General features: G+C 28.8%; 3 protein-coding genes across 3 annotated transcripts; all 3 read left to right on the forward strand.

Moving 5' to 3' along the window:
- Window positions 1-3,073: 3,073 nt before the first annotated feature.
- On the forward strand, window positions 3,074-6,767 carry LOC113560095 (zinc finger MYM-type protein 1-like). Its single transcript, XM_026965870.1, has 8 exons — window positions 3,074-3,203; window positions 3,724-3,849; window positions 3,913-4,038; window positions 4,102-4,189; window positions 4,515-4,664; window positions 4,739-5,229; window positions 5,302-6,216; window positions 6,355-6,767. Exons 1-8 carry the CDS (start codon window positions 3,074-3,076, stop codon window positions 6,765-6,767), a joined length of 2,439 nt encoding a protein of 812 aa, XP_026821671.1.
- A 1,564-nt stretch (window positions 6,768-8,331) lies between these two features.
- Window positions 8,332-10,291, forward strand: LOC113560096 (zinc finger MYM-type protein 1-like). Its single transcript, XM_026965871.1, has 2 exons — window positions 8,332-10,227; window positions 10,286-10,291. Exons 1-2 carry the CDS (start codon window positions 8,332-8,334, stop codon window positions 10,289-10,291), a joined length of 1,902 nt encoding a protein of 633 aa, XP_026821672.1.
- Window positions 10,292-10,444: 153 nt separating this feature from the next.
- LOC113559869 lies at window positions 10,445-10,886 on the forward strand. Its single transcript, XM_026965651.1, has one exon. It carries the CDS (start codon window positions 10,462-10,464, stop codon window positions 10,789-10,791), a length of 330 nt encoding a protein of 109 aa, XP_026821452.1. The 5' UTR covers window positions 10,445-10,461; the 3' UTR covers window positions 10,792-10,886.
- Window positions 10,887-12,861: the final 1,975 nt, after the last annotated feature.

Genomic DNA, 12,861 nt, shown 5'->3' on the forward strand with positions numbered 1-12,861 from the left:
CTATTTACTATTTAGGTACTTGGTTACATGGGCCCTATATTCTATAATATTTGCTTGCACACCCACTAATATACACCAAGTTGTGGCACTGCGAATTTCCGTATATCATATTGAAATACATTTGGTTTTAAAACTAATAACTAGATAATAAATACCTAGATCTTACATGTAGTAATGCTTTAATATACAATTAATTAAATTTAACACTTAAAAATAAATATAAAATTAATAATTCACTTGTCCATTTTGCTAACCAAGCATCTGTATCCTCAGTCCGTCCACCAGTAGGTATAAAGAAATAAAAAAAAAAAGATAAAATCCGTACTGAATGTATGAACAATGAAAATGATATGGCGAGACTCGCAAATGACATTTTCTAAAAATAAATATCAATAATTTAAAAACTTTTGATAATGATTTTATTTGGATAGCCAGTTGTAATACTACTTACTACTAAATATATTTTTAACAATCGAACTATTCTATTTATAACGTACAGTTAATTTCTCAATTTTCTTTTGCATTTATACCTAATTTTTTTATTACATTTAAAATAATATATTCTTAGCAAATATTAATGGCGGTTTTGATTGTATTTTTTTATTGAGGCGAATTATGTATACCCCCCCCCCACTATCATAACAAAAAATAAACAAAACGAATTAAATTTAAAAATATAAAAATAGTTGTAGTATAATATAATTTTAATTATATATATATTTAGTGACATATACATATGTATTACACAGAGGCGGATTTATCTTTTTTACGGCTATAGGCACCATAAATTTGCCGTTCCTATAATAGGTGAAAAAGTTACAATACCCCTTCAAAATACCTACTCTAAATATTTAATATATAGACAATAGTAGTGGACATTCATTTTAATTTTTAGACTATTTTTTTCGCCTGAAGTTATTTAGCCTACTTTGAAAAAAATGTCAATGGTTGTTCACTGAATTTGAATAAAAACGTACAATGATAATTTTTATTAATTATAAACCATCATTCATCAATAATAAAATAAAACTTTAACCATTGTTAGGAGCATTAAGTAAAACGCTACAATTTACAATATTTTTTATAATACAAATTTAAATTTAAAATGCATACAAAATAGATTTACAAAACTTCTAACAGTTCTAACACTAATCTATAATATATCTAAACTTAACTTAACTATTTTAACTTTAAATGTTGACGTCTTGCCGTTTTATTTGCAAACGATTTTATAATATCTTCATATGGTAATGAAACAAGAAGACTTGACTCAATTGTTAGAATTGCCATGCTGTTTAATCTTTCTTGTTTTATTTGTGAACGCAAGTACGTTTTTAGCATGAAAATGAACGCTCTGTTGAACAGTTTGCTGCCGGTGTACACACAAAAATACGAATTGCTATATCTACATTTCGTAAAACCCATATTCTTTAAGCCATTTGCACAATTGAAGGATTGACATCTTATCTTTGTTTTTAAGGTGGGCTTGAAGATGAATACATTCATTTGGAAAATCCTCTTTAAGATCTTCCTTATAAACATTTTGTAAATTTTTTGCAAATTCCATAATTTCATCCACACTATACTCTGTTAATTTGCCAAGAAAAGAAAAACGCGAATTAAAAAGGAAATATCTTCTAATTCATTTGTTAAGCAATCTAAAATGACTGTATATGTTTTTACTCGAAATTTGTCACTCCCCTCTAACTCTTGCTCTTGATTACGAGTTTCATCATGGAAAGATTTTCGTACTCTATTTCTTGATTTTTTATATTCTTTTACAACTGATAAAAGTTTTGCTTTGTTTTCATACTCATTGAATATAATTGGATTTCTTAATGATTTTGTATATTCAATTAATGAATCATAAATATCTACTATGACTGATACATCAATATTAACACTCTGGAGTTGTTTACTAGCCTTGTTTAAACGGTCAAGAAGGCAACTCCATAACACTGTCATAAACGCCGTTTCCAAGCTATCCAGTTTGTTAAGTATACTACGAGCTTCATTTATCGTGGTTGCCTTTTCTGTTAAATTGTTTGTTATTGATATCAGTGCATTACGTATTTCATTCCAAGAACTATTCAGACTTTTACATGCATCATCACGAGAAGACCATCTTGTGTTTGATAATGTTTTCACTGTTTTTGACTCAGGATTATTTTTTAATTGGGTTTTCAATATTTCCCATCGATTCGTGGATGATGAAAAAAAATTGTATACTGTTTGAAGAAGGGAAAAATATGTCAATGTATCATCACAACTATCAGCTGCACAAGATCCTACTAAATTCAGCGAGTGGGCGGCAGTGGCGCATTTAAGGGGGGGGGGGGCAACTGGGGCAAGTGCCCCGGGCGCCAAATTCTAGGGGGCGGGAAAATTTTTATAGTTTACCACTACATATAATTGAAATCTTTCTATTTAATTTGATATAATATTATTATACAAAATACAAATAAAGATTATAAATTAAAAATAGACATTTTACTTATAACAGTTATAAGTAAAATGTCTATTTTAGTTATAATATAACTCATAAGGTCTATGATTATAAACGGTTTTCATACAGGTCTATGAGCGGCACGGGATTGTGACAATCATAGATATAAATATCAATGATTTATTTATATATTATAATATATATCATCTGTGGCGGAAATAACATGTTATTAGCTAATACGAGTTAAAAATAACATAATATCCACATCAAAATATTATTTTCCTTATCGCCGACCGCCGAACGTTATTTTTGTCAATATTAGCTATAGTGACTCGCGTGTTTAATTGTCTTCTGACAGCGTCTTGTGTAATAAGTTAACCATACGGTCATTAGACGCTTAATGTTAATATTTGATTTAATCTTTATTGTTTATTGTTTATAATTCGTTCTACTTTCAAAATTAGTATTCAGTATTCCAGTATACCTTCTATAAATTACTGGAATTTGGTAAGTACAATGTTATAAATTTATAGTTTATATATGGTTCTATGCACTGTACTCAATTGAGTATTATAAATTATATTTATATTACTATATTCTGTAATAGATTATACGCGGATTTTCAATATGGAAGCTAAAAAAAAGCTTAGTGGTTCAGGATATAGAAAGCAAGCAAAAATTAAAAAATTAAAACACGATGCATTAATTAAGAATTGTAGAAAATTAGATAGTATGTTCAAGCCATCGAATAATTCAAGTAAGTTGTTTTTGTTTTTGTTTTTATTGAAGTATAAAAACAAATAACAATTCAGTGTTTCAATTTTCAAATTTCTTATTTTGTATTTAATTATTTAAAGTACCTACCTGTTTTAAAAAAATACCAAACTCGCTTTTTATATTAATATAGGACCATTATATTATACCTAGTTTAGACTACCTATCTGATAATTGTCTCTTATAACTATTGACATTTTTAGTGATCAAATTTTTGTATTTATTAACTAGTTGAAGTTATAATTAGTTAATATAAGCTGGTTTACTTTGAAACTTATATTTTGAATTTTATAATAAATTTGAATAATAATTGAAACTTGATGAATTAGATATGTTAAAGTTAAACCTACCTACAAAAATAAATATAAACCTGAATTATTCAAATGTAAGCAGTTCTGTACAGCATGACTACAAAAAATGATGGAAATATTGAGACAGAAATTAAATTAAAATTATATTTATTTTATGTTTGAAATTAAATAATTCTTTTTTATGTTTAATAGATACAGATGATAAACTGGAGATGTTAAACCAAGGTACACAAATACAAATGAACCCAGATTATTCAAATGTAAACAGTTCTGAACAGTACAAACCTACAAAAAGTAGTGGTTATATTGAGACAGAAAGTAAATAAAAAATGTAATTATTTTATTTTTGCAATTAAATAGTGGTATTTTATTATTTAATAGATACAGATGATAAACTAGAGATGTTAAATCAAGATACACAAATACAAATATACCCAGATTATTCAAATGTAAACAGTTCTGAACAACACAAACTTACAAAAAGTAGTGGTTATATTAAGACAGAAAGTAAATTAAAAATATAACTATTTTATATTTACAATTAAATAATTGTATTTTATTATTTAATAGATAGTATTTCTGAGATAAATACTGATATATTGTCATCTAAGAATAATGAAACTGCTGATGTTTTGTTTGAGCCTACTGATATTCCTCGGTAAATTATTTTATGTTAATATTTTAATAATTACTTGTAAGATACCTAAATTATTTAATAATATTTTAATATAAATAAACACTATTCAATACAAATACTATTCTAATATTTATGTGTTTTAATTTGGTAGGTGTATTAAAATAGTTAAAAAGGAATTAAGTGATTAAATGAAAATTACATAATTATTAGTTTTATTTTAAAATAACCATGTTCAGTGTTTGTAGTGTTTTCATAATTTTTTACATACCAGTCACTTAATTTTAGTATTTATAGATTAAAATAAATCAATTACAATATAATATATAATAGTTGTTATTTTTCATAGATGTGATCCTGCTTTATGGAAAATAAACGAGTTCACTATAGAATATATTTGTATTAATGGATTTTCTCAAGATTTAAATGATTTAAATTTTACCAAGTCTAAACGAGCATATACAAAACTTCACAAAAAAACTACCAAAACCTACTATAGGTACAAATTTAAGTTTTAGTAACTAATGATAAGATAATTTTAATAACTTAACCTTATTTTAATTTAATTTTAAGATTTTGCAATAAAAACTATTGGAACACAAGACTAACTAATGGTGATTCAATTAAACGTAATTTCATTGCATACTCAGAAAGTAAGGGTGTAATTTACTGTATCCCATGCTTGTTGTTTGGCAACATAAATTCATCTTCATTTGCTTCAAAAGGATTTTCAAACTGGAAAAGAGCTGAAGAGCTCATATCACAACATGAAAATTCTTTAAAACATCGTTCAAATATTCTAGCAATGAAAAATCGAGGACAAACACATCAAAGAATTGATCAACAAATAATACAACAAATTGAAAATGAACGTATGTATTGGATCAATGTTTTAAAAAGAGTTGTGGCAATTGTTAAAACATTGGCATCAAGAGGTTTAGCATTCAGAGGACATACTTCAAAAATTGGATGTCCACGTAATGGAAATTTTATGATGGCACTTGAGTTATTAGCTGAATTTGACCCTTTTATATCAAACCATATTTCCAAAAATGGTAATCCCGGTAAAGGTCATACTTCATATTTATCATATTATATTTATGAGCAATTTATTTTATTAATGTCTAAAAAAGTAGAAAATACTATTATTCAAGATGTCAATACTTCACGATATTTTTCAATTAGTGTTGATTCAACGCCAGATATTACCCACACTGATCAACTTTCTTTAGTTGTACGATTTGTTGATGAGAGTGGTAATGTATTTGAGCGTTTTTTATGTTTTATGAATAATGTTGGACATAAATCAGAAGATATGGCTGAAGCAGTGATAACAATTCTGAATAAGTACAATTTGAATCTTAACTATTTAAGAGGGCAGTCATATGACAATGCGAGTAACATGTCTGGTAGTTACTCTGGATTACAAGCTAGAATAAAACTGATAAAACCATTGGCCAAGTTTGTTCCCTGCTCGGCTCATTCATTACATTTAGTAGGACAAAATGCTGCCAGCTGTTGTAATGAAGCTATTCATTTTTTTAACTTTCTTCAAAACTTGTACACATTCTTTTCAGCATCAACTTACCGATGGCAGATTTTAAATTCTTCAATCAAGAGATTATCAGATACAAGGTGGTCTGCAAGAGATGATGCATGTTATTCATTAAATAAAAATTGGTCATCTATTGAAAATGCTTTAATTAAGATTGGAGAAAATGAAAAAGAAAAACCAGCTATTCGATGTGAAGCAAATGGTATACTCAAAATACTTAAATCATTAGAAACATCTTTCTTGTCAATTTTTTGGGGAGACATATTACATAGGTTTAATACAGTTAGCAAAAAACTTCAAAGTGTAAATATTGATTTAAGTGTTGTTGTTGAGCTTTATCAATCATTAATTAATTATGTTGGTGATATTCGTACAGATAAAGATTATGAAAATTTTAAAAGAAATGCTATTGAAAAATGTGGAATTATGAACTTTAGAAATACTAAAAAGCGACAAAAAAAAATTAAAAAATTTAGTGATGACAGTTCAATGGAAAGTATTGTAACTAATTTTAAAATCAATACCTATTTTGTTATTTTAGACCAATTGAAGTCAGAATTGTTGAGAAGAAAAATTGCATATGACAACCTTTTAAAAAATTATTATTTTTTTTTTTAAATTACTAAAATGACAGCTGCAGACATAAGGGTATCTGCTGAGCTGTTAAGAAATGAATATAATACAGATTTGGGAACTTCATTTCCTAATGAATGTATTCATTTTAGCAGCTATTTGAAAACTATTTCTAATCCTCCTCAAAGTATTCAAGATATGTTAGTGTTTATAAGAAAAAATAATTTGAAGGATATTTTCCCTTATATAGATATTGCTTTAAGAATGTTACTATGCACTCCAGTTAGTAACTGCTCAACTGAGAGGTCATTTTCAGCCTTAAAACGTATAAAATCATATTTAAGGTCAAACATAGGCGAAAAAAGGCTCACTGCATTAGCAATCATGAATATAGAATCTGATGTTACTACAGCAATAAGCTACGACGATATTATTCAAGAATTTGCTCAAGACCATGCACGACGAAAAGTATAAGTACATTTTTAAATATTGTTTGTTCTAGTATAATAATAATTATTTTAAATATATTTATATTTATTATCTACAAAAATATTAAATGTGTATTTCTTGAGGAGGGGGGGCGCTAGTAAAATGATGCCCCAGGGCGCTAAATGTTTAAATGCGCCACTGGTGGGCGGAACAAGGTACATATTCAATTAAAGGATTTAACTCTTTAATCCGTGCCTATAGTCCTGAATATATTCCTGACATGTTTCGGGCATTGTCATAGGACTGACCTAATATAATATAATAATCGTATGTAGAATTAGTAATATAGTGTGGCAGTGTGACTGTGTGAGTATTTATTTTTATCGAAATTACGACGACGCGCGACGTCGATCTCCGATAAGAATAATAAAACCATTGTTGCTTTATATATTATTATGACCCATGCGGGCTCTGGGAGGACCAGGGCCGGCGGAAGGCACGTGCGACCTGTGCGATCGCACAGGGCGGCAATTTTTTTAGAATTTTAGGGGCGGCATTGTTTATAAATAAAAATATGTATTTTTCACCACTACTCACTGTAAATCTAAAATAAAAATAATGCTCATTATATTATTTTGACTGGAACTGTGTCATTGTATGTAGTACCTAAGTAAGAGCTATTAGTAGATAATTAGGTATAATATAATGTGCGGGCAAGCCGCTAGCATTGTCGCTCGGCGTGTTTCGCGATTATCTAATATCTTTATGGTTTCCAATTAGTAAACATGAACCGAATCAAATCATGATAAAGATCCCCAAAATCGTATATACAATAATCAATACTCGTAATTTATTGTCAGCGATACAAACTAGTTTACTTATGACGATTGACAACTATCGAACTATACGTACCTAGTATAATGTCATTTGTTAACGAGTCGTAGTGTCAACGATTATAGAGTGCTGTGCATTGTGCATATTATTTAGTCGATCAACATTCAACATTCAACACGTCATATTTTAATATTAATAATTTGGTGAGTAATTTTTTTATTTTAAATAATTGTAATATTATTAATATTAAGTAGGTAATTTATGTAAATACAATGAAAAATTAAGAAAAAAGAATACATCCCGATATCTGATTTTAAATTTTGAATGTATTTATATATTCCTAATATATTTAGGAAGTGAATTTTTAATTTTCAAAATTAAAAACCTATTAGCTATATTATTATTTTATTATTTGGGTTGACTCTAGGAATTAGGATAGTCAATAATAATAATTGTATTGTTTGTTTGGGGTTTTGAAAAACTGTATTATTTTCATACATTGTGTTCTCATTTTATGTAATTCAACCGTATACATACGTCAACATATATTTAAAAAAATTTTAGTAAGTTACCCTTTTTTTAAAACTATCACATTTTTTTTTTAAAGAAATTTGAGATGATTTTTGTTAGAAAATGACAAGTGTCAATTTTCATGTTTCTCGGCAAAAATATTAAATACAGACTCAAAGATCATTTATCCATGTTTTAGTGACATGCTTATTTTTAACAAATTATATTTTTTATTTATGTAGTAAAAAGTTAAGAAAGCGCCAATATGTCGGATGGTAGACAGCGACTTTCAGGTGCAGAATATAGGAAAAGAAAACGTGAAAAAGAAGCTGTAATTAAAAAACAGTCTAATTCTATCAAAAAATTTTTAACGGGTTCTTCCTCTTCATTAAATATTTCAAATGCTGTAGTTGTACAACCTAGTGAAGTTGTTGACTCTTTCTCAGTTATAGATGCCACTGTACCTTCTGAAACTACAGTAGCCAAAAGTTCAACAGAAAATGTTATCAGTACAGACCCTGCGGAATGGCCTTTAATTATTAATAACGACTTTAAAACATTGTTGGTTGAAAAAGGCCCTCCTGCTCCGTTAAATGCAAATTTTGTATTTCCTTCAGATGATCAAGGACGAAAATTCACACAATTTCATTACAAACGAAGTATGAGTAATGGAGAAAATGTCACAAGAACATGGCTTGTATACTCTATTTCCAATGACGTAATATTTTGTTTTTGCTGTAAACTATTTGATAATTCAAACTCTAAGTTGGCTTTAGAAGGGTATAATGACTGGAGGCATTGTACACAAATGTTAAAAGGACATGAAACATCAAAAAATCATTTGACCGCATATAGTACATGGTTAGAATTGTCATTGAGGTTAAAAAAAACAAAAACAATTGATGACGTAAACCAACGTATTTTAGAATCTGAGTGTAGGCATTGGAATGAAGTTTTACAACGTATCATGTCGGTAGTACAATTTCTCGGTCATCAAAATTTAGCTTTTCGTGGATCATCTGATCAGTTATTCAAACATAATAATGGAAATTTTTTAAAATTAATTGAACTTATGGCTAAGTATGATTCTGTGATGGCTGAACATGTAAGAAGAATAATTAATAGTAAAAAAAATATAAGCCATTATTTAGGAAAAGATATTCAAAATGAGATGATTAATTTATTAGCTCAGTCTATTAAGTCTCGCATAGTTACTATGGTTAGCGAAGCGAAGTATTATAGTATTATACTAGATTGTACTCCTGATATAAGTCACTCGGAGCTCATGACTATTATTATTCGTTTTGTGTCAATTGAAGATTCAAAAGTTACCATACGTGAACATTTTCTTGGTTTTATTTCAGTTGAAAATAGTACTGGAGACAATCTATGCGATGTACTTTTAAATATATTACGTGAGCTGAATATACCTTTGAGTAATATGCGAGGACAAGGATATGACAATGGAGCCAATATGAAAGGTGTGCACTCCGGAGTCCAACGGCACATTCGAAATATTAATCCACGTGCATTTTTTGTTCCTTGTAGTGCGCATTCCTTAAATCTTGTTGTAAATGATGCCGCAAAATCTTCAAAAGAAGCTGTAGCGTTTTTTGATATAATTCAAAAAGTATTCAACTTTTTTTCTGCCTCAACTATTCGTTGGCAAATTCTTTTAAAACATGTTAAAGAACTAACACTCAAACCATTAAGTCAAACCCGGTGGGAAAGTCGAATAGACGCACTTAAACCGTTTCGAAATTACATAGGTGAAATTTATGATGCTTTGTTTGAAATATCAGAAAATATAAATTTAGATCCGATGGTAAAACATGAAGCTGAATGTTTATGTAATCTTATTAAAACATTTAAATTTATTTGTTCTGTTGTCATTTGGTACGACATACTTAATCATATAAATCCAGTTAATAAATTAATGCAAAAACCAAATTTTGACATATCTTTAGCTTTGGGCATTTTAGAAACTTTATTGAAACATTTAAATGAACTGAGATCTGAAGAATCTTTTGAGAAAATGATTATAGATTCAACAGCACTTGCGACGGAAATGGGAGTAGAGTCTGTTTTTGAGAACTCACGGGGTAGAGTTAAACCACGACGTACTCGTAAACACTTTGATTATGAACACAACGATGAACCAGTTATTGACCCAAAACAGCAATTCAAAATACATTTTTATTACTTTACACTTGATGTAGCTATAAATAGCGTGAATAATAGATTTGAACAACTAAAAGAACATAATAACAATTTTTCGTTTCTTTACAATATAAAAAAAATAAAAAATCTTACACATGAAGAACTATTAAAACATTGCAAAGACTTACAAATTCTTCTTACCGATGGTGATTCAACAGATATCAATGGAATTGAAATGGCCCATGAATTAAAGTCAGTATCAGCTATGGTTGATGATAACTTAACACCTTATGAACTCTTAACATTTGTGATAAATGCAGGTGACTTTGCACCAAACCTATCCATTGCCTTACGAATTTTGATAACATTACCAGTATCAGTGGCAACTGGTGAAAGAAGTTTTTCGAAATTGAAACTTATCAAAACATACTTACGCTCAACAATGAAAAACGAACGACTTTGTGGTCTAGCCATGATCTCAATTGAACACGAAGTTGGTCAAGAATTAACAGAGAAAAAGTTAGTCGACGATTTTGCTAAGTTAAAAGCAAGAAAACATTTATAAAATTATGATTTATTGTTGTATGAATTATTAATTGTAAATATGAACTACCATTTATTTTTATAAATGTAAATAAAAAACTTTTGTGAAAAAAATATTAAGTGTAACAATGTAAAATGTAAATAAATAAATTGATTATTTATTTCACCGTTTAAACTCCTATTCTCCTACAATTTAGTCCAGTTTATAATTAATTTTGTATAAAATAAATAATACTATGTACTAATTATATGACAAAAAGTATTGAAAGGGGCGGCATTTTATTAACTGCACAGGGCGGCAAAATACTTAGCGCCGACCCTGGGGAGGACTATACCAACGTGTTAAAATATATAGTACATATTATCAAAAACTGTTTTCTATATAATTGTTTACTATAATATTTATAGGTAATGACTATAAATTATAATGAACCAAAATAAATTGGTATACTGAATATCATATACGATGTACTATATGTTTGATCGTTTGATGTTTTTTTAATAAAACACTACAAAAATTTGCCGCCCTAGGCAGCTGCCTACAATGCCTAATGGGAAATCCGCCTCTGGTATTACAACAATAACGATTGTTTATTTTTTTGTTGAACGTGCCGCAGTGCTCTTAGCCGTGGCTGCGGGCTGACTATAATAGTTAATCTATTAAGGTACGTTTTCCTAGGAGCGCGTTTTTTGCGCCACAGAAACCGATCACGTCGACGTGATAGCTGTATCACGTCGGCGTGAGCGTAAAACGTATTACGCGGCGTAAAAGTGTTTTCCTATAAAATATAGTGGTGGCGCGTTGAACAATTCAGTTGACTACTGGAAGTGTGATCAGTGTGTAGTGTATTTGTAATAATTTATTAAGTAAATACAATATTACTATTACAGTATTATTATTAATTATTATTATATTATTATAATTATTAATTAATAATTTTGCAATTGTAATGAATCGTCTTGAAAGAAAGAAAAAACTAATTGCACTGCTTATTCTTCGACATTTAACAATCGATGACGAAGATGAAGAATATATGCTCCATGAACATTGGAATTTAAGAAAGAAAGTCAGTGAGATTTATAATAAACAAGAAAACGAAGGAATTTTCAAAATGTTGATAAATAACCACCTTGTCGATGAAGAGCAACGGTTTAAAAGTTATTTCCGAGTAACTCGTGAGATGTTTGCGTACATTTTGAACCTTGTAGAAGGGGATTTGACAACTGCCTCATACAACAGAGTAAAAACACCTATAACTGCTGCGGAAAAATTAGCTCTTACTCTTAGGTAAGTGATCTATGAAAAATGATAATTCATTTTATTTAAATAATCTTTAAAATTATTTATTAAATCATCTTACTCTCCATATAAAAAAATCATTAAGGTTTATATATATATATATATATATATATACATATAAATGTAGCTTATCATTAAATTATTATAAATAATGTTAAAAATGAAAATTATAATAAAAATTAAAATATTATTAATTTTATAAAATATTGAAAATATTACAAATCTTCATCATCTAAAATTCCCTTCATAGCATCACTAATTATGTGACTGGAAAAATTGGAAGTTTCCGAGTCAGTGCCCGCAGGGGTAAAAGTATATGGGGTAGTGCATGTAGATGAGTGGTAGGAATTTTCACTATCACCGTGAATAATGTTAGTGAATCCGATATTTAGTGACTGCTGGTTCAAAAGTTCCATTTCTGTTGTGATTTGAAAAATTTTTGCTTTTGTCTTAGTGGCGAGGTCCGGGTGAAATTTTTTCACAGTAGCAGCTACAGTTTTGAAAAACATGTCTGTTGCGTCTTCTTCTGGTTCTGGTGTTGTAAGCTCTTCTAAGCACTTTTTAAAATGATCCCTATCTTCCTTTTTTTCTTTTAAGTATTTATTAATATAAGCATTTTCTTTCCTTTTATTTGATTTTGGTATTTGAAAATCATCAGAGCGAGTCTTTAGACCACTTGACATCTGAGTATGTTCAGTAGGAGTGTGTACAGAAGTTATAGGAAGAGTTGATTGATCTGACTCTTGCTCGGTTGAAACACATTCTTCCACTACTTTATCTTCTTCATCGCCA

Source organism: Rhopalosiphum maidis, chromosome 3, assembly GCF_003676215.2.
Source record: "Rhopalosiphum maidis isolate BTI-1 chromosome 3, ASM367621v3, whole genome shotgun sequence".
Taxonomy (NCBI): domain Eukaryota; kingdom Metazoa; phylum Arthropoda; class Insecta; order Hemiptera; family Aphididae; genus Rhopalosiphum; species Rhopalosiphum maidis.